At 53.1% G+C, this 22,792-nt stretch overlaps 1 protein-coding gene across 1 annotated transcript in view; it reads right to left on the reverse strand.

The window, feature by feature from the left end:
- slc4a7 (solute carrier family 4 member 7) overlaps window positions 1-22,792 on the reverse strand; it is a 39,140-nt gene that overhangs the window by 1,124 nt on the left and 15,224 nt on the right. The window contains 26 exon segments of the mRNA XM_049025466.1: window positions 501-608; window positions 1,944-2,044; window positions 2,157-2,312; window positions 2,420-2,593; window positions 3,479-3,547; window positions 3,727-3,978; window positions 4,108-4,269; window positions 4,368-4,481; window positions 4,625-4,786; window positions 6,103-6,208; window positions 6,322-6,455; window positions 6,457-6,568; window positions 7,192-7,325; window positions 7,469-7,557; window positions 7,560-7,642; window positions 8,325-8,431; window positions 9,029-9,175; window positions 9,352-9,393; window positions 9,396-9,441; window positions 9,705-9,862; window positions 10,999-11,035; window positions 15,429-15,702; window positions 15,779-15,939; window positions 16,565-16,704; window positions 16,842-16,988; window positions 18,002-18,084. Of these exon segments, the coding sequence (XP_048881423.1) occupies window positions 501-608; window positions 1,944-2,044; window positions 2,157-2,312; window positions 2,420-2,593; window positions 3,479-3,547; window positions 3,727-3,978; window positions 4,108-4,269; window positions 4,368-4,481; window positions 4,625-4,786; window positions 6,103-6,208; window positions 6,322-6,455; window positions 6,457-6,568; window positions 7,192-7,325; window positions 7,469-7,557; window positions 7,560-7,642; window positions 8,325-8,431; window positions 9,029-9,175; window positions 9,352-9,393; window positions 9,396-9,441; window positions 9,705-9,862; window positions 10,999-11,035; window positions 15,429-15,702; window positions 15,779-15,939; window positions 16,565-16,704; window positions 16,842-16,844 (3,071 nt within the window). The 5' untranslated portion in view covers window positions 16,845-16,988; window positions 18,002-18,084.

Consider the following 22,792-nt stretch of genomic DNA (forward strand, 5'->3'; position numbering starts at 1 on the left):
AAAATACCGTCATGCATCATGCCTTGCTGGAACCGTATTAAATGGTTCTACCACCGGGCGGCGCTGCATGGTGATGGAGATGCTGGTCCTGTGCATGGCAGCCATGCAGAGCTGAGCAGGGACCTGATGTAGCTCAGCTGTCACATAAAGTCACTGCTTAGCTATACTGAACTCCATGACCGCTAAAGTTTTCCTTTTTGCTAACCAATAAGAAAGATCCTTAGTAAAAGCCCCACCTCTTCCCCATCCACAACCTCTTCGTCAGCTTCAGGATAGGAGTGCATGGGTCTGTCTTGGATAGGCTAAAGGTACTGCCCGTTTGTCACCTCATACTTACATTCCAATCAAATGTGTTCAGCCGAAGCCAGAAGTGGGTGGGGCTATGTGAAATGGGTGGGGCCAAATGAAGTGGGTGGGGCTATGTGAAATGGGTGGGGCCAGTAACTGTGTGTGGGTTTGTTTATGGAAAGGACAGTGAGTAAAAACAGAGATATAACTACCTTGCACTAGGCTTCAGACCTTTGGCACTGTCAGTAGACAAGGAAACAGCTCTCCACACGCCGCTTTTGGCCATTTCGTCAGAAATGTTTACGATGGAAGGATCAGAGCTGAGTGGGAGACAGACCAGACCACCTTCAGCCAGGCATGCGAGCGGGAGCACACTGGGACCAGTCTCCCCAGTAAGCACGCGAACCCAGCTCAAACCCACAACATCAAAATGCTAGAAGAAACATTGCCTTCAAGATGACATGCAATATTCTCCAGGTACTGCAAATGCAATGAAGTTCTCCAGTGACACGCAAAACTGGCAAAACCAAACTGGCAAATATCTCCAGCACTGTAAAAGAACATGTAAGAAAGACAGAGACACTAAGCCACAGGGACACCTGCTATAACATTAGTGCCACGTTATTTGCATCTAGTTTCCTGTGACCTCATAAGCCAATTATTTAATTAATGGGGGGGAGGGTGCTTGGGGTGTTCAGCTGTATTACTGAAGCTCTGAAAGAAGCTGAATGGGGTCAGCATCCAGCCCCAAACTGATAACCACCAGGGCAGGAATGTACGCGCACAAACAGTCAGGCACGCACACGCACGGGCACGTGCACAGGCACCGACATAGCCAGCAACGCACGTGCACAGACACTGACACAGCCAGAGACGCACGTGCACAGGCACAGACACAGCCAGAGACGCACGTGCACAGGCACAGACACAGCCAGAGACGCACGTGCACAGGCACTCACATGCACAGACGCACACACACAAACAGCCAGACAAGCTCACGCAAGCACTCACATGCACAGACACGCACAGACACGCACACCCACAGACACGCACAGGCACTCACAGTCACTCACAGTCACTCACATGCACAGACAAGCACACCCACAGACACGCACAGGCACTCACATGCACAGACACGCACAGTCACTCACATACACAGACACAGACAGGACGGGGCCTTCTTAATAGTAATGCTATTCTCCGCCCCATGCAAGCGTTCTGATGGTAAAGTTAAAAACCATCAAAAGTTAATTATTAAGAAAAGACGCAAAAAAAATCCCACAAGGTGTAGAAGTGTGAAAGGCGCAGGCTGAGGGCAAAGCATAACACCAACCCCTGCGGTGGCCTCGTCCTGGGAAGACGTGTCGGATACTACGGGCTCCGATCTGTGCCGAGAAACACGACAGGGGTTCAAGGGGCCGCCAAACCACCACGCCACTCCTGCAGCTGTCCGGCGCGCTCAAGAGCGCCACCTAGCGTCATGCGAGACTCCCCGTCACGGCGCCTTAATGGCGTTAAGCCGACCCGTGGCTGGGATTGTTATGGCTGACGACAAGCACGGTGAGAGGCAGGAGTCCTGACGCTGAAGAAACAGTGCAGGAACAAAATGAAATGAAAGAGAGCGAACAACAGGGGGCGCCAGCGACCTCCCTCACCTGTCTTTGAGAGACTTGGCTGGGAGCTTAAGGACATCCTGCTCCCCGAAGCGGATCTTGGCTGACTCGCTCTCGTCTGTTTCCAGCATGCGCTCCGACTCCTGTTACCACGGCGACATCAGCATGAAAATGCTACTCATTCTTATGTGCAAATATCATTCTCATCTGTGTGCTCTTGTCTAAAAACACGGCGATCGTGAAGGGCGACTGTACCTCCTCATCTTCCTCCTCATCTTCCTCCTCCTTCTTCTTCTTGTCATCCTCCTTCTTCTTCTTGTTTTCGGGCATGAGGTCGTCCAGCCAGCTGAGGTCCCGCTTGCTGAAGCAGGTAAAGTCCAAGAGCTTCCGAACAAACACCAGCGCAAGCACCTGGAGAGCAGAGGGGTCTGGCGTGAGTCGCGGGAGCGGCCGGCACCCGGCAAACCCTGCGGGAACGCGAGGGTCCGGAGGTGTTCAGGTGGCCAGACGGCACGCACCATCATGGGGAAGACCACGGCGGCCGAAGACACCTTGATGACCCAGAGCAGAATGAGGCACGTGAGCTGGACGATGGTGAAGAGGTGCACCTTCCACAGCGGCACGTAGCGTAGGTAGATCAGGTCGGGCTGGTGCTTGGCTGGCATGCCGAACAGTTTGATCCGGTCGAACAACTGAGGAATTGGGATTCACCATGAGAGGATGAGATAAGCAGGACAGTCTAACAGGCATGTATCAGCAAACAGAAGATATCGTGTTTTATGAAATGTTTCTATCATCCAACCCGTGAAAATCTGAAATTCTCAAAGTTTATAAAATGTAACCATAACCCAGCCGTGAGCATGTTCTGACGGCATAGGAAATACAGCCGTCCGTAATCAGGGACTGTCCTCAGGACAAAATCCACAGCCACCGGGTGCAATCCCAGGCGAAAGGCATCAGCTGGAACTTCCAAACGGCAATTCGATGACTTTAACAGCAGCAGGATGGACACCGAGTGTGTCTGTGTTAATGTGTAAACGTGTGTTTGTGTGTGTCAATGTGCTCCAGGTATACATTACATTTTAGGGACCAAATGTCCCCACAATGTGACAAAAAAACCTATTTTGACGTTGGCAGACCATTTTTTTTCGGTCCCGACAACAGGAAATTCAATTTAATAAAAATCTGAGACTGCAATAAAAAATATATATATAAATGCAAAAGGACTTGTATTTAGTTTCGTTACTTATGGTTAAGGTTAGGTTTGGGTGGGGTTAAGGTTGTCATTGTTGGGATTAGGGTTTTGCCTTTAGAAATGAATGGACGGTCCCCACAAAGATATGAGTACAGGTCTGTGTGTACGTGTGTGTCAATGTGTACGTGTGTGGGTCTGTGTGTGTGTTTGTATGTGTGCCCCAGTGTGTTCCTCTGTGTGTGTGTGATGTGTATGTCTATTTGTGTCTGCGTGCGTTAATGTGCTACCTATGTGTGGCTGAGTGTGTGTGTGTGTGTGTGTGTGTGTGTGTCCACACATTCATCACCCATCAAACAGTTGACTGCTTTTGGTCATTCCTTACCTGGATACCTTTCAGCGATGACACACCCATATACAGAAAGACCCCATAGAGAACAGGCATAGGAATAAACTGTAAATAAGAAGGGAAAGAGAGATTGTCATGAACTTTTCCCGATTCCTTAACTTGCCCCTCAACAGACTGGTACTGAAGTACATCACTGCGCCTACGAACTGAGACACCTCACTTGATTGGCTTTCAATTGGCTGAGCTCTAGTCAAGGCCCCTCGGCCAATGGGCAGAGCCCTCACCTTGAGCACAGAGGTCATGAAGACTGACAGGCCCATGAGAAAGAAGATCATGAAGCCGGTGAACCTCTGCTCGCGGATGCCCAGGAACTTGGGCTGCTCCCCGGGGGCCGAGCAGCCCGACTCCAGCTTCAGGCTGTTGACGTGCGAGATGGAGAGCACGGTGGCGGCCACGAACCAGGGCAGGCCCATGATGGAGCACACGCCCAGCATCACCGCCACCACCAGCAGGTCCAGGTGATACCCGCAGCCCTTCTGTTTGGGGGCGAACGGGGATGAGGAGAATCTGATGTCTGCGATCCTTGGCGGCCCATCAAAGCAAATCACCACAGTGGGGTCAACAAGGGCGGACCCTGAGAGGCCAGACCGCAATGGACTCCCAACCTTGAGTCGATGCTCCTTCCGGTTGATGATGACTGCCGTGATCTGCTGGTCCATGAAGATGAGGATGGTGCAGAGCAGGGCCGGGATGGAAGCCGCCAGCAGCGTCCACCACGGGTTGTCCCCCAGCGGGGAGATGAGCCAGCCCCGATTGCTGGAGGTGGGCTGCAGGGATAGTTGATCTCAATTGACCAAAACACAAGCCTGACTAACCTATGCACATTCATGCTTATTTGGTCTAGACTGCAAGCCCCCCAGCCTACCTCAAAGCGATCGGGGACACGCAGCTTCGGAGAGGGGATGCCCACAAGGTAGTCAATCAGGACCATTATCATGATGGTGATGAACACCGCAAAGTCACTGATGGTGGAGCGAACCTGTGGGTCACATGACCGGTCATGTGATGTCGGTCGAGTCAGCAATACTGTTCACATACACAGTGCTTATGTAGTCACTAAAAAGGCATGCACTTTAGTGCAAAAAGGTGAGCGTGAATGGGTGCACGAGATGCCGGTCTCACCCTCGTGGGGAAGTAGCGCTTGGTCTTGAACTGCTTGAGGAAGGTGGAGAGGAAGAACGTGGTAAAGAAGAGGATGACAGACCAGAAGAGCACATCTGGGATGTAGGGTCCATGCTGTCCGCAGGCCAGGCCGACAAACACGCCGTCAAACTCCTTACATGTCTGTGGGGGGGAGTTAAGAGAAGGAAGAAAGTGTGGAGGAAATGAGGGAGAAAGAGACAAACATGCTTGGTCATATCCATGCATACATCCATCCCTCCATCCATTTTCTGTAACCGCTTGTCCTGCTCAGGTTCACACGGGGTCCAGAGCCCATCCTGGGAGCTAAAAGAGCCAACACAACCCAGGACGGGGTGCCAACCCCTCGCAGGGCACCCACACAACATTCACACAACATTCACACAAACATTCACATCCACAAGGAATTTGGTAACTCCAATTAACCTCAGCCTGTTTTTGGACTGTGGGGGAAAACTGGGGATCCTGGAGGAAACCCCACGACGACATGGGGAGAACATGCAAACTCCCTGGAGACTAAGGCGGGGACTCAAACCCACCTCCCAGAGGTGTGAGCCGCTTCTGTCTGGTTATATTTAATTAGCCAAATTCTTTCAAGACTAATCTTGTAACACTTGGCTATCTGACAACCATTGAGCTGTGATGCTTTGCCAAAATAACTGCTGGACAGCTCCACCCCTCGGCCCCAGTACGGCCTCACTGGTTCAAAGTCACCAGGGACACCCGCCAACGTCTGTTGCTCCACTGCGCACTGAAACAGATCACTGCTCCACTGCGCACTGAAAGAGTGGATTGACGTACAGCATCAGGTCCGGGCGGCTGATGGGCAGGATTGACTCTGCTAAATGTAATCTGTCACGCACCCAGACTCCACCACAAGCCTCCAAACAAAAGCAGGCGAGACAAAGAGCCTATTGTCAGAGCCCTTTCTCGCTCAGTGTCTCAGATAATGGGAGGCAGGCAGAAATACAGGCTGTTACTGATCTGACCCAGACTGTGATTTAAGAAACCTGCACTTATCATTCTGGTTAAAAGCTTTTTTCACCTGGCCACCCCCACTGATAAATGTTCATGATGGCATAGCACAGGCCCCAGATAAGCCACTACTGCTCCACACAGAACAGGTTTGTTCTAAACTCTGTTCATTTCATTCTGCCAGCTGCTTACTGTTCGATGGCAAGGCTCCTGGTTCGCTATTAAACGTTCAGCTTTGAGTAGCCACGTGTTCAGGTCGGCCTCCGCGTTTGCAGCAGTGTGCCGGAATTCTCTTCTCCACCAGGGGGGTGCTATTAACTCGATGCTTTATGCACAGGTTAAAGCTGAACGTGAGTCATGGTGACACAATTAGGAAAAGTTAATCAGGGTGATGCGTAGATGGTCACAGCTGTCAGGAACCCCACAAACACACACACACACACACACACACACACACACACACACTCTTGCTGACAGTCACTCACGGTCACATCCAGATCGCTCCAGGGAACAGACTCTGCTGTGAAGCCAGACTGATTCCAGCGCCGCACGGCCTCAGGAGTGCCGTTGACAGGTGGAGAACACGTACACCTGGGGGTGAGCCAAGGGGGGGGGGAGAAGGTGTGTGTGTATACGTGTGTGCGGGTTAATTATACCACACAGTCCAGCTTCCTCTGGATGGGCGTGTTGCCGTAGCGACTCACGTGTAGAAGGTCAGGTTGTCCAGGTGGCTGTGCATGTTGATGGGGTAGACCTCACCCAGTTGGAAGAGCTTCTCCAGCGCCTCGTAGATGAAGATGATGCAGATGAGAGAGGCGAAGGCCTCCTCTGTGAAGCGGGGTGATGTAGCAGACCAGCGAGCTGGCGTCCGTGGCAACCAACAGCAGGCACAGGAAGGCCGTCCACAGGCCTATGCTGGTACGTAAGGGCAGGTAGGAGAGGCCGTAGTCCCTGTGCGGAGAGGGAGTAGAGGGGGATGAGGCAGGGAATGGAGGTGAGGGCACGAGAGAGAGAGAGACAGACGCAGAGAGAGATGCCAGTTGATGCAACAACGTCTTCATCAGAATGACTGGGACCAGCGACCTGGTCGTCTGGATCACAGTCTCAGTGCAGAAGCTCAGTCACACACACAGCGCCAAACAGGACAGAGTGGAACCCAAACACTCCTGTCAATCACCTCCTCCTCCCTCCGGCAGAAACAACTCCATGCCGCTTTAACGCGTGAAACCCTGCAAACCTCCCCACTCCTAACTCTAACCCTACTGACAATCTACTAACAATCTGCAAGTTAACGCAGCGATCTGGGGCACCACCCTGTTCTGGTCAGCGTGCCCGGTCTGTGCGCCTCCTTCGCAGAATTCATGAGGAGCTGCGGCTGTTACACAAAGTGGCCAGGAGAGGGTGCTGTGTTGAAACAAACCGGACGGTTGGCGCCTGAGCAGACTGTTCAGGAGTTGTTTCGGGGAGCTGGGGTCCAGACGCAGATGAGGTGCTTCCCTTCCGCATTATCAGACACACCTGCAAACACAGGCTGGGGCAAACAGGCCCATTCTGGGAGGCAGACCGACTCTTACTTGCAGAACTTGAAGAGGATCTTCTCAAAGACCAGGACGGGCCCAGTGCTGCCCAGGATAGTGAGAGGCTGTCCCGCGAACAGGGAGTAGGCAACACCTGTCAGAGAGGCCCCAAACAGGGACTCGATGGCACTCTGTAAATGGGGGGGGGGGGTGTTTTAGAGTGTGTTTTAAGCAGGGTAACGGGTCTAGCAGAGCCATCAATCCATAGAAAAGCGACGATTTCTTAGGGACCACGCTATGTGTCTGGCTTGGCACTGCCGGTGTCTGTACTCACGATGTTGCCCTTGGTCGCCTCGCCCAGCAGGCCGCCGAAAGTGATGACGGGCGACATGCAGGCGCAGTAGAGGAAGAGGATGGAGGCAAGCACTGGAGGCTCAGCGCATCGCGCAGGTCGCTCCAGAAGACGGGGGCCTTCCGCTTCACGTCCCTCACCAGGCCGCCGAAGACCCTGTGCAGGGAGGGGCCTCCGTCATCCAAGCCGAAGGCACCGATCACGGGCACCCAGGCAAAACACGCTGACCACACCAACCGCCATCAACCAGTTTGACCGCACTGACCACTGTGATCCACACTGACCGCTGTCGTGCTTTCATTCTCTGGGCTACGTGTACATCCGTTCTTACCGGGGGGGTCCCGCCGCCGCCCAGTCCTATCAGCAGGCACCTGGGGCACCAGGAGGTAAGCCCCACATCAAAGCTGTTCCGGTCCTCAGCTCGGCCCTCTCGGCTATTCGGGATTTGCTGTATTATCGGTTATTTTCTGTCTCTAAGTCTGCCGCCCCCCCGCCTTCCCTAATGCTGCTTTCATTAGGCCGCTGCTTTGGTCACAGTGAGTGCCTAATTTTAGCCTCATAAAAAGGTACTTAGTGGGAATGAGGCTGTAGCGCCAGGTGGTAATTTCTCCACGGCGTTTGCCAGGCTGCAGGGCGCCTTCAGCTGAAAGACCCCCTTGTTCCTTAGACGTTAAACGTCCCCTTGCTCTTCCATGTACGTCTCTACGTTTGACACACGCTGACTGCGCTGGGCTGCTTGGCATGACACCCACTGCTGGCTCCCTGTGTGAATGGACCGCGGTTGCCATGGTTACCCACGGTAACCGCAGCGACCGCGCTATACCGCCGCTCATCCAGCCTCACCGTCTGTCCGCTGGAGCTCGGCCCTGTATGATGCTCCACCTCCTTCTCTGACTCCGAGGCCCCCACCAAGCCGTTCGGCAGGGGGGGCATCCTTCTCTTCTCCTGATGGGGGGGCGCAAGAGTTTGGGTGTCTTATTAGCACTCAGTGCAGCTCAGGCACTGCTAGGCCCCCAAAACACAGACCCTCTGACAAGCACTAAAGCCCACTTAGATACACCATGACACCCCCCCCCCACCCCACCCCTACGCAGACTTTAAACACTTTGTACTCCCATAGTTGTTAATGCTGGAAGTTGAGCGTAGATAGCAAACACTGCAGTGCAGACTAATCTCACACCAGCCCCTTCTATGTCCTGCACCTTCATTCTTGCACAAATTTAGTAGATTCCAACATTCTACTGCCTCCATTTCCTTCCAAGAAGCAGATGACAGCTAAGGTACCCACCCTTCATTAACGCCCCTGCCATCGGGGGGGGGGGGGGGGGGGGGGGGGGGGGAGGCCAAATGGTGAATAAAATGGTGACGCACACTCTGTTCACCCCAAAGCACAGGCACCCAACCACATTCATGTCCTCCCTCCTCTGAAGTGGCCAGTGACCGATGTGTCGATGTTGTAGGGCTGTCATCAACATCAATGGAAACCCCCCCCCCCCCCCCCCCCCCCCCACAAAGGGGCTGAAAAACAAGATGGCCGTGTACCTGAGACGGGACGTTCTTCGGGGGCTCGATCCGTATCTTGGGGTCCCATTCCCCGGGCGGTAACACGGTTACCTGGTCTAGGAACTCGTCGATGCCGGACAGGAGGTCATTCCGGTCTTTGGCCTTGTACGCCACGTCGTGGAAAATCTAAGGCAGGGTTTATCGAAAGCACACATCACAACACACTTCTGCACATCATAATCTCAAACATAAAGAACTACGAGTCATGCAGGACGAGCCTTTTTGAGAACGTCGGGCCTTTCTAAGAATTGCTTAGTGACACACGATGTTTCAGATTAAGACATTCCTGCTGTGTGACGCACCTCATCTGTCATCAGCGTGGCGATAGACCTCCCGATTTCGGTGGGTACTGAGACCCTTTGCCAAATGGCCCGAGAAGCAGGAAGAGGAACCTGTAGGACGGAGTACGCTGGTGTCAGGGCTAAGCGTCTGAAGGCCCCAGCCGCCCTACGGAAAGCAGTTCTGCCACATTCCCGGCTCCTTAGAACACAACAACACAGGTGCCAGCTGCCCCTGGTCCAAGTCGATTATGTAACTAGTGCCCTGGAACACGGAACCACTTTCTGTTTCTTTGCCTCTCTGAATGAGGGCATCAGACATTAGACGGAGATGGGTTTTATCGTGACCCAAGGTCGGGGCAGAGGCGGGGCAGCACCTGGTGGGCACGGGCACCTCCGTCAGGCCCGTGAGGAGAATGGCGGGGGCCAGGCGGATGAAGGCGATGATGGGTCTCTCCAGGAAGTCTACCTCGCCCACCAGCACGTTGGAGGCCTCGGCTCCTGGCGGGATCTTCCTCATGAAGTTCATGTCCACCTGGGTGAACAGCCTGGAGGTCAGAGATTCAAACGGAGATGGGGGGGGGGGGGGGGGAGCGGTGGATATGTACTGGCCTCCTGTCCTTCAGTTCGGGAGCCACGAGGAGGGTGGGGGCTCTGCGGTGAGCACGTGCGAGGACATCAAAGGCGAAGCACGATAACATTCCAAACATGGCAGCTCGACAAACACACTCCACGCGGACACGCAAGGGCGTGCCACTGGACAGCTCACACGCCAATAAGGGCGCAAAAACACCCCAGGGGATGAAATTAAGAGTCTCTGCCTGCCTGGGGCACTTCACGGAGTGAAAAGCTGACCTCAGGTCAACCGCATTCATTTGATTTGCAGTTGCTGCCTCGGAATGCAGCACAGTACAGTCTCCCGCACTACCATTCCATCACCAGAGGTACAGAGTCACGTCCCAGGCTAAATGAAGCCGCACCGGAACTCGCGGTCACGCTCACGCTCACAGACAGAGGGCGCTATCACGGGCACAGTCACAAGACACAATCAGAACGATCACGATCACGATGTCACAGTCGCCCCAAGTGACAAAACTTACGGCTGCTTTCCTGGGGCTCCCTCCATTTGAGCCACAACTACAGTGAAAGGAGGGATGGCAGTCCTGGGTGACCGGGGCGGGGTGGGGTGGGGTGGGGGTGGGGTGGGGTGGGAGTGGGGCAAGACAGACAGAAACAGGGTCTCACAGCGCCTCACAGTCAGTCAGTTTTCATATAACCTGAATGTCACTGGAATCACCGAACATTTTGTACAAGAGGCAAGAAAAACAGGAACAATCCAATAAATATGATGACGGGAAACATGGCCAAAGGTCGTACGCCCGAGGTCGCCCCCAGCAGGCTGTCAGGGATTTTTAACCCTCACTGCACCAGCACGGCAGGGTTCTGCTCCATTTCAGAGGCTGGATGACCTTCAGAGGTATGTTTGAGGCCTCTGGCGTGTATAAGGACCTGGTGGAGCAACTGCAAATTCACAAGCGTGTTACGGAACTGACCCCTGAGGTCGGCCCAGTTCTGCATCCCGCAGGGTGAGAGTGGGCGCTGAAATTGTGTTCTGGAATCCTTCCAGAAATGTCCAGAAGAACAGAGGCAGGTGTTGCTGAGGACGTTTACCTTGCTGAAGTCCACGGTGCTGTTCTCTCGGCTGCCACTGTTGATCCGGCACTCCGCTGAGTTTGGTGTTCTCTAGGCTTCCTGGTGCTGACTGTGGAGACGCCAGGAGACCTGGGGGGCGGGGTGGGGGGGTTGGAGACCAGTTAGGGCCAGAAGTTAAAGGCAGCCTGGAAAAATCCATGCATTGTGTGGCAAGACAGGCCAATCAAGCCCCTACTGGGCAATAGTAGGCAGTGAGGCCACCACGGGGGCAATTCTGGGCAGTGAGCCCATCACGGGGCAAAACAGGACAGTTAGGCACCAAGGGGCAATACAAGGCAATGAGGCCACCACAGGACAGTACAGCGGGTGAGAAGACCACTGGGCAATACAAGCCAATTAGGCCATTACAGGGCAATACAAGGCAACTAGGCCACCACAGGGCAATAAAGGGCAATGAGGCCACCGCATGACAACAGAGGGCAATTAGGCCACTACAGAGCAATGAGGTCACCGTGTGACAGTAACGGGCAATTAGACGACTACAAGGCAATACAGGGCAATGAGGCCACCATGTGACAGTACAGGGCAATTAGGCTACCACAGGGCTATACTGGATAATGAGGCCACCATGGACAATACAAGGCAGTGAGGGCACCATGGGCCATTTTAGGGCAACCAATAAGGCCACCATTCTGTGTAGTTCCTGCTCCAATACTGCTCACACCTGTACCCAGGTTTTCACTGCCTAGCTGGCTTCCTGACAGCCATATATCTTTAATGTGCTAATTACCTCACTTGCATGCTGTCTGCTAAATAAAAATAAATTTAAATGTACATATAAACCAAAAATATCGCCACGATGTCAACCTACAATCAAAATTTCTTCTCCTACCCTAATAATCAGGTTCATCTTCTTTAACATGAATTAAAGCATAACAGCCTCATTAAACTTTAGCTCTTTTTTGCTCCGCAACAAGGAAACTGCCTTTCATCCAAGCGCAGCCAATCCAAACACTGTCACTCGAGCCACAACCAATCCCAACATTCTCATTAGAGCTGCAGCCAATTCTAACCCTCCTTAGAGCCACAGCCAATCCCAATTGTTCTCTCAATCCCATCTGTTTAAACCAAAAGATCAGGAGGGATCCTGACTTAAGATGCTTAATACAGCAAGTCTGGCTAACAAAAATATGACCATATTCTTTGCAAACACATCTTTCATTTAACTTGCAATAGTCTCTCTCCCAGTACATTACATGGCACCTGAGACAGGACCCAAACAGAATATATGGACAGCCCCAAGCGACTTAAATTTCGGTATAATCTTGTGTGAGCAAGAGTGGAGATGATCCCCTGCCCCCCATCCCTCTATACAAGCTGGAAATAATGCAGAAATTACATTCTTCCGTTCTAACTAAGCTGTTAATCCACCAAGCAAACAAAAAGGAGGATGATTAGCAATGATGAAGACATGGCGCCAATCGAGGAGGATGGAGTGGCGGGTGGGGGATGGTGGGGCTGGCAGCAGGCGAGTGACAGAACGATGCGAGGTGACAGATCGGTGTGCGACTCGCCTGCAGAGAGACCCCTCCCCTTCACAGCCGTGCATGGGGGAGCACCTGTCACTACGCGCCCTGGACCGGACGGGGTGCTTCTCAGAGCATCGTGTCCACCAGTGCCATGAAATGGGGTCAGCTGCTCTGACATCAGGGAGCCCGAGAGACCCGCTGAAGCTCACAGTGAAGGGCCGAGAACCACAAGGGAACAACCAGGAACCGCACAGGAACTTCGGGGAACAACACCGAGCCGCACAGAACCTTGGAATACAGGAGAGAGACGGCATTTCCCACAAGAAATGCTTATGACTCATAACCTCTAAGCCACTCATCGAAGGATGGCATTAAACGAAATCTTTCAAAGTGTGTTTCATATTCGCAACCCAAATATGTTTCAAATATTAAAAAGTAAAACATACAAAGGCTAATAGTAAATATCTGCCATTCCACTGACGTGAGCCCCCCACATGGTCTATTTTCCACGTGTGCTGGCTTCTCATGTGTCATTGAAAGAGTGGAACAGCACCACCGCCAGGCAGAAACAAGAAACAACATCTCCAACAGGCTGCAAACCAACCACACCTCCTGATCCTGAGAAATGTCATAAATCTTCCAAGAAGCTGTCCTGAAGATGTGCAGAAAGCAGAACTTTTCTACAAAGATCCACACCATACTCAGGAATCCCATTACCAAGATGTTACTGTAATTTACCATGATTTGGTTGTTTCCCAGGATGGGACACCCATGAAGAGGTGGCCGTGGCAGTCACCAAGACGCCTCAGAGCCCAGCTACATGGGAGCGAGGACAGCAAGGTGGTCCCCGCAGGTCTGGAAAGCCACTCCAGGCAGGGGGAGGACAAGGGGAGGAACACAGCGGAGGGGGGCAGCGTGCAGGCGTGCGAGAGTGAGAGGCGGCAGGCCAACCTTTGTACAAACACACACACACACCTTGGTGTACCTATCTAAATAGGGACCGTCCATTCATTTCTATGGGGAAAACCCTAATCCCAATCACGACACCCTTAACCCCCACCCAGCCCTAACCTTAACCATAAGGAACCAACTAAAAATACAAGACTTTTGGCATTTTCACGTTTTTGATTGCATTCACAGATTTTTATAAAACTGGGGTTATCCAAATAGGGACCTCAAAAGATGTCTGCAAAAGTAAGGAAATTTCAGGTTTTACTACACCTTGGGGACAATTTAGTCAGTGGTGGCTTAATGGTTAGGGAAGCGCACTTATAATTGAATGATTGCAGTTTCGAATCCCCGACCAACAAGGCACCACTGACATACCCCGAGCAAGGTACCGCCCCCCAGCACTGCTCCCTGGGCGCTGAATTAGCTGCCCCCTGCTATGTCACGACGTCACATATGGGTTAAATGCAGAGGGACACATTCCGTTGTTGCGCACTGTGTGCTGTGGTGTGTCAGCAATGACCACTGATCACTAAATTCTAAATTCAAATGTGATCTATGCAAACCCACACACACACACACACACACACACACTTGCACAGAGGTTCACTGTGACACATGCACAGATATTAGCATTGCATATAGGCTAGTGGCCCTGGCACTACAGTGCCCCCCCCCATAAGGCTTACTCCAGCAGGCACCACACCATGCCCCCCCACCCCTGTATTTGCCTTCTGGTGATGGGGGGCAGCAGGGGACACAAGGCGAATGTCCTGTGGCAGCTTCTCCTCTGGAGGGGGGTGCTCTTTGTCTTCCTCGGGGGGGGAACACGACCACCTCGGGGATGCTTCCCCAGCTGGGGCGGGGGCTCCGGGGGCTTCAGGCAGGACCGAGGCGGGGGCAGGGGGCGCTTTGGGGGGCAGGGGCTACTTTGTGGGGACGGGACGGGGGTGGAGCTGGGGGAGGGAAGGATTATGGAAGAAGCTCGGCGCAGCAGGGAAAGACGAGAGGGCGAGAGGCCCTCCCCTGCAAGGAGAAGAAAAGAGGGGGAGCAGAGAGAGGGAGAAGGACGGAGCATGGAGAAGAGGAGGAAGGAGGAGAAAGAGAAACCAGGATGGAGAAAACTGACTGTGTTTGGAAAGGAACAACACATCAGAGTGGAGCTAGCAGTGCAAGGGAGGCGGAGCAAGCAGTGCAAGGGAGGCGGAGCAAGCAGTGCAAGGGAGGCGGAGCAAGCAGTGCAAGGGAGGCGGAGCAAGCAGTGCAGGTGGTCACATGCCACAAAAACCACCCAATGGCTTGCATGGGCACAAAGAGCACCATTCACGTGTGAGAAAATGCAGGCGAGGATGCATGGGGGGGTGGGAGGTTTCAGTGACTCTTGGGAACAGTTATGTCCATTTGAAGGTTACATTCCTCACAACAATGACAGCATAGAGCACGTGTCAAACACGCCAAGCACACGCTAAGCTCACACCTTACAGCAGGATTTAGAACTTGTATAACAGGACTTAGTGTCTGCCTGCTTCTCACATCAGGCACAGGGTTACAGACGCTGTCAGCGGCTTTGCCCAGGATTCAGGGGCCCGGCGTCTATTTTTGCTCCAACATGAGCAGGGCCTTCTCAGTCGGTCACCGACCTTCCGAAGCTCAGAAGTGACACCTTATCATGGCGTGACTTTCAGACCAACTCCGTTTCTGTGCCGGGGAGTGACTCAGAGAAGCGGCGTCATCGAGACGCAGCAACCGAGAAAGAAATTCCCCGTAAGTCACCTGCCAACTCAGCCAATCAGCCGGCCGTGCTGCTGTTTACCCCGCCTCTACAAAAACAAGCTTAAAACCGGCATCTGCGAAAAACAAGCTCGCAAGCCGAGTGATACACACCCCAATTTTTAGTCCTTGTTCCCCGAGGCAGGCGTTTCGTGAAGGAGAGCAGGGAAGGGCATTAACTCCCACCATCTCCTCTGTCACAGGTTTACAACATTAATGCCCACAGGGGGGGGCCCAAACTCTGCAGTTAGATGTGAGTTGTAAGCAGAACAGCCAGGACTCTCACCGTTGCGCTCGAGCAAATGCGGGTCGGAGTGTTTCTTGCCTATGTCGGCGATGGAGCGCACCAGCGGGATGCGATTGCTCAGCTTCTTCTCGCTCTGGTGGTGATGTCGCTTTAGCATGGCTTCACGCACCTTCTCACGCAGCCCCTCGTCCAGCTGCACAGATGCCACCATGCTGTCGATCACCATGTCTGTGGGAGAAGCGTGTCAGAGTGGGGGGGGGGGTTGGGGTGGGCGCGGGGCAGGGCGCGGGGCGGCCCGGGGTACCTGCGATCTCCTCGATGGTGTTTGCCCGCATGTCGAGCATGACGGTGCCGTTCAGGATGCAGCTGCGCAGCTCGAACAGGCTGTGCAGCGACAGCGTGGCCACGTAGGGCTTGCTCCAGCGCTCGCCGCCATCCTCCACATCCTCCTCGAACTTCAACCACCTGCGCAGAAAGCAGTTGTATCTTCGTGGGGACCGCTCATCCATTTCTAGGGACAAAACCCTAATCCCAACATGACGACCCTAACCCCTACGCAGCCCCAACCTTATCCATAAGTAACCAAACAAAATAGAAGACTTCGGCATTTTAGTTTTTTACTGCAGTCATGGATACTTATAAAACTGAGTTTCCACTTGTGGGGACAAGAGAAAAAATGGTTTAAAAAAACAGGTTTTTATCACATTGTAGGGACATTTGGTCCCCACAAAGTAACGTAACACAGACACACACGCGCATGCACACAGACAGTGAACGCACACACAGTGGCCTCTTCATTAGCTACACCTGCTCGTTAATATTAACAGCCTTCTAGCCTTCTCCTTCAAAACAGCAAATCATGTGGCCACACCTGAATATATACAGCTTGCAGGTCCAGGAGGTTCACGTACTGTTTGGACACCCTTCACAAGGGCTAAGATACATGACCTAAGTGATTTTAAATGTGGCGAGACTGCTGGTGTCGATCCAGCCACCCTACTGTGGTGCTGTTTGCAGACACACAGAGATCCAACACAAACACACACATGGAAGAGCCCCTGCCTGTCACACGACCCCCAAGTCCCCCCACCTGGCCGTCTCCCTCCACTCGTAGGTGCTCCCGTCCCGGAAGGACAGCTCGTCCAGCTCTGTGAAGAGGTCATGTGGAATGTGCTCCTCGTCGTCGTCTTCGGTGCCCAGGATGAACTGGACCCGCTGAGGAGGGCGTGTCTGGGGGGGGCGGCGGACAGGAATCAGGCAATATTTCCCACCGTTTTACTCAACGACACGGAATAAAGGGGCAACAAAACCGACACACATGATCACGCGACTGACGCCTGCAGTGCTCACCCCCCCCCCGGCATTACCATAGGTGGGCGACTCGCGGCCGTCCTCGCGGTCGGAGCCCCCCCGCTCCCGCCGCTTGCGGTGGTGCTTGTGGCCGCGGTGCCGGTGCCGGCGCCTGCCCTGCCTGCCCAGCGGGACGTGGACGCCGACGTACACGGCTCGGTGACCTGGGGGTGGGGGGTGGAGGAGGACAATGGTAAGTGGAAACTCGTCCCCCTCAGCCAATCAATACCCCAGCTGGTTACATTAATTTAAAATCTATGTATAGATCCATAGTTTCCAGGGTTCAATGAGCTTCTCTGTTCTCTTTAGCATTTCTGACAAGTCGGGGCAAGATTTTCGTCACTGAAGCAGGGGACACGTAACACACAGTAATGCAGTAATTCAATATGACCCCCTTTATTGTGTTTCCTCACCTGACTATACTACCTGACTGATTATATATGCTGGTTTGCTAACAATACAGAGATGTTAAAACATTAATACCTGCACATCAGGTACAGCCATCGGTAGTTATGTCAGTTACTCAGGATACGACAGCAAAAGCGCAGTTCAGAACCTGCAGCAGTTGGGTTTGGACCCTGTGTTCTGCTCTGCACGGCTCCCACTTGCGGGGCCATATGGACATACCCGTACCCCGACCGAATCCGAGCCTCCATGTCAGCACACAATCACAGGGCGAGTAGGGGGGGGGGGGGCTCAGCCTGTGCGTGTCTCCCGGGCAACGGGGCTGGCACGGACCGGGCTGTGCCCACACGCACACACACACCAACATACAGTCTGTGCTGCCAGGGCGACGGTGCACGATCAGCACAGACAGGGCCCATAATCCCTCAGTGGGGACTGGAGGGGCTGTGATTCGGACGTGGACACGACGTTCCTCACAGCATCCAGGGAGCAGGGAGACCGAGAGGCAGGAAAGACCACGGCGGGACTTAATGAGGCCAGGCCCAGTGGGAGGCTAATCCACGCTAATACCACCAGCGACTGCGGAGGTCAGGCAGGGCACAGCAAGGCTCGGACACCCCGGGGAGGGGGCAGCAAGGCCCAGGACTGACAATGACACAAGGGAGCTTCATGCAGTAGTCAGCAAGATGCTTTCTTCGGCTTTTTAATCACGTCCAGCAGCCAAGACGCCTCTGGTATCCCAGCAACACTGAACGCAGAGAGAGATTCTTACTTTCAAGCTCCTCCCTTCTCAAAGTTTGTGTTTAAGGTGGAGCTGGTCTTCCCCAGGTCAATGACAGCCTCCTCATCATGTCCCTAGGAAAGAAAGGGGGGTGGGTGAGAGTGCAGCACTGCTGTCAATCACAGGAGATGGGCGCGGCATAGTAATGTGGGGGGGGCGGGCTTATCTGAGCCTGTGACTCACGTTCCGGGCCAGACATACACTCCCAAACATTAAACATCCACTTTCCTGTTCCATCCTGTCCGTCAGGCAAGTGACAAACACGCCCCAGTCTCGTTCCTGTGAATTACCGAAACCAGTCCCACAGAATCAACATCATCACGTCAGACACGTTTCTTTTTTTTTTTTAACTATATTTCGCCTGCAAACACAGAACCCATGAAATGAGACACGCTGGAGACAGGGCACCGTGATTTAAGAACCACGGGGTTTAATTTCCGGGGGAGCAACTGTCAGGAAGTCACTGGTAGCGGCGTGAGGACACCTGCCCCCCGGCCTGTCAGGCAGCGCTGAGAGGACGTGTCATGCTGCTCGTTGTACTCAGTTCCACTTCCCCCCTATCATCTTGGCTACCCGGCAGTCGTTGTTTTTTTCCTCTCAGTCTGTTTTGGGAAGCCCCTTTCACGTCGCTGTTTTCGTGTGATAGCTCCGACCGCGGGCCTCCGCCCTACGTCACGCAGCCGCGCTTCGCCATGCGCAGGCCCTCTCGGCCCGTACTCTCACGAGTCTCTCATTTTCACTTTTGCTTTGCGACATCTGGAAAAAAACAGACCAGAGCCTCCCCCGGCTCACGGCACTTAAGTACAAGTAATCAGCCAGAAATTGGCTGTAGGGATATACAGGGAGCTGAAGTGGGCTTTAATTGGCTCAATGACACCACAAAACAGAAACACCCCACCCACCCACCCACCCCAGCCCGCCCTCTTCTTCACACCTTCTCAGTCAATAACACGGCTTCCTCGCAGGCTGGAAACCCCACAGTGACCTTTGCTTAATTAATCCTGACAGATACCTGATCCAGTTGATCAGAACCAGTTCCTAAGGGATTTCAGTCATTCCTTGGTGAATGGGGCAACGCGCAGACCAGTGGGTTCAGACTATGTCTAGGATCGGGTATGAATCCCAGGGCTGCCAGAGTGATGTCATCGCCAGGGCCCTGAGCAAGGCCCTCAACCCCCAATTACTCCAGGGACTGTTCTGACGTTTTTTTATGGATAAAAACATTTGCTAAATAAGGGCATTGTATCCGAATGCTTCTCGTGCTGAGAAGGCCTGTGGTATTGTGGGCCTTGTGGACACTGTTACCATCTTCCTTCCCTGCTTTCCTCTGGTGTTTCTGCCTTGAGGAGGGGGGGATGAGGAGCAGCAGAGACCCTCACAGATCCTGGGGGACGTCTGGTCTTAAGAGTCCCATAGAGTGGCCAAACAGACAGAGTGTAAATGAAAGCATATTGGCGGCCGCGGCGTCACACTAACTGCCCTGGATCAACGCAGTGGACCGATCAGTGCGGCCAAGAGCCCAGAACCAAGGCAGCCGGACCGAGCAGCACGCCGGTTAGATAATGCCGCAGCCGGCGATGCGGAACGAGCCACTACGTGTCTGACGAGGCACCGCCTGCCCCCCTCAGGCTGTACAAACACGCAGCTCGCAGACAGACCCCCCCTCCCGGGTGGGAGTGGGGGGGAGGAAGCTAGCAAACTGAAATCCCCTGTATCCCCCTGGGTTTGGACTCGGCTGGGACGGGATGCAGGTGCGCAGAGACAGACAGAGACACACACAAACACACACAATGACAGACACACACACAAACACACAGTGACAGACACACACACACAGTGACAGACACACACACACAGTGACAGACACACACACACAGTGACAGACACACACACAAACACACACACAAACACACACAGTGACAGACACACACACAAACACACACAATGACAGACACACACACAAACACACACAATGACAGACACACACACAAATGTACAGACATAGACAGATACACACACTGATCCTGACGACTTCGGTGATACTGGAAAAGCTCCCCTTGCCAAAAGCCAATCAGAAAGCAAGACCTAAGTCCTTCTTGGGGTGGGGTGGGGGGGGGGGGGGGGGGGGGGTGGGGGGGCAGCATAACATGTACAGAAAAGCCTTATGATACACGGCATGTACTTGCTAGATCTTTCCATCTGACTAACGTAAGCTGCAGAAGCAGACGCTCAGGGAGTCCCACACGCTCAGGGAGTCCCACACGCTCAGGGAGTCCCACACGCTCAGGGAGTCCCACACGCTCAGGGTGTCCCACACGCTCAGGGTGTCCCACACGCTCAGGGTGTCCCACACGCTCTGCGCTTCCTGGGACAGAGCAGCGGCTCCCTGCACCCCAGCACGGGATAAGTGGCCTGTCTTGCACGGGTGACTCACACGTCACAACAGTCAACAACAGCCGCAGGGGCAAGGAATACAAAGCGAGTTCCAGGAGAGCAGACTGCCCTGTGTCACAGAAACCGCTCCGGAGGGTCATCTGACGCGTGAGCGGCGTGGATATGAATCCCGTGTGAACACACGGACGCACACCGTCCCGTATTCATATCTTTGTGGGGACTCCCAGCAGTGACAACCTTAACCGCTACCCAGGCCTAACCTACAAGTAACTACAAGTAACCAGCAAGACAACAATTTTGGCATCTTTACTTTTTTGATTGGAGTCACAGATTTTTATAAAATTCATTTCCCCCTTTGGGGACTGAGAAACTAGTCACACTGTGGGGACATTTGGTGGCGGGTTACAGTAATTCCCAGGCCAGATGCCGAAGGCGGCTCACATCCCAACGCTTGTGCTTCGAAGAGCATCTAAGTGGGCCGGCATGAAGGGACCTTTCAGACGCAGGCGTTTGCTGCTACTGCGTCGCCGTCCCAGCGGACCTGAGCATGGCGCCTCCTAGGGACCAATGGCAGAGAATTCATCACGCCGCTCTCGCCTAACCTGGCGCGTCTGTAACTTGATCAAACACGGGGGCTGATAAGCCTCTTATTTATGATTTGTCTCTAAGTCCAGCCGGTAATTAAAGTCTGTAGCGAGTCTTGCGCCGAGCAGGCCTTCCTCCACACGACGCAGGTCATGCGAGGACACGCTGGGCCACACGGCGGGGGGGCGAGAAACCCCCAGATAGGCTACAACCTGCCGGAATCCACCGGCAAACCACCACCCTCAGTGGCACTAGGCGGAGACACGGATCAGACTTGACCGAGTCCTCGACCGCGACCTTAAAGCAATATTAAGACCAGTCCGTCCACTGGGGGGATGGAGACAGTCGCTAAGGAGACCCTGTGAATTTTTTTTCTGGCAATAAAACAGCAGATTCCTCCATGGACCCGGCAGCTGTGAAAGGCGACTTCCTCAAACTGGATCAGAACCCCCAACTCGCCCATTCATGCGGGGTGGTGCCGAAGCGGGGGAGGGTGGGAGCGGCCCTGACCACAATGCCAGGAAGCGAGCGGCTCGCCCCCGCCCCATGTGGCCCTCCCACCCTGGGCTGCGGCAGGGAGCGCAGTCTGCATCTTGGCCCGGACGCCTCCCTTATGTAGTATGGCCCACGGCCAGGGGGGCGTCGGCAGCGGCGCGAGCCGGATGCTAACCAGCCATTAAACCGCCAGCAGGCTAACAGACAGTGTCCGGAGCCCGGCTGGCACTACTCGCCACGCGCACGGACAACGGCAGGCCTGAAGGGGGCGCTAGGTGCTGCCTATTATTATTAAGGTGTTAATAACAGAGGTGATAAAATATGACTGTGGGTTTCTTCAGTCAGGGCCTAGAGGATGAATCAGGGGTTACAATACAGTACAGAGGGGTGATACTGGATGAAAAGTACAGGGGATAGAGGTGGGGGGGATGAAGGAAGAATGCCCATGTTTAATATATAAGCAGTTGAATCTGAAAAGGGTAAGTCATGTGACCCAGCACTACCAATGAGAGGATCCATGATACATTCTGTAAAATCAAAACATGTAAACATACCACAGAGAATGGAGTGAAAACAAAGGGGGGAGGGGGGGGGCAGCCTGAACGCAGAACATGAGCGGCCCCGTGTGACCCTGAGCAAAGACCCTGATATCACACCGCTTTGCACCAACCTCCATCATCACATGTAGATGTTTTTGCTCGAATTTTTTGAGATTTTTTTTTTTTTTTAGATTTTTTTCTCATCTCATCACCATTTATCCCGGATTTGATAAAATACTTTCGTTTATTACAGAAATAAAAGGGTAAAATAATAAAACTCGATAACTACCCCAGAAATATACCCACAAAATTGAGTCTAGACATGGAATTTGTATAATCTGCAGCCAACCTCATTCTACATATTAGAGAAAATTAGCACATGTTACGGTAATGAGTTTGTGGGTTGGATGGTACAGCAGGAATTTACCAATAGCACCAAACAGTAGTTTGCACTAGTGTTCTGTTGTTCTCCATGAATTATTACCAGCACAGAGATATGAAATGGCGTGAGTGGATCCAGTCTTAATAGCTGAGCACATTTAAATAGCTGAATCCTATTATAAAACAGGAAGCTGCTATGATTTTTTTTATTTTGCAGGGTTAAAAATGATTGTTATTGTGAACTTATTACCAAGGTAAATGTTTTTTAAAAATCACGATATGGATTTCAGGCTACATCACCTGGTTTTTTAACCTTTAAAAAACATCAGTGAAAGCATTTTATTGATGTGGACTCTTGCTGCAGTGGTTGGGTGAAGTATAAAAACAT

This window comes from Brienomyrus brachyistius, chromosome 9, assembly GCF_023856365.1.
Source record: "Brienomyrus brachyistius isolate T26 chromosome 9, BBRACH_0.4, whole genome shotgun sequence".
NCBI lineage: Eukaryota > Metazoa > Chordata > Actinopteri > Osteoglossiformes > Mormyridae > Brienomyrus > Brienomyrus brachyistius.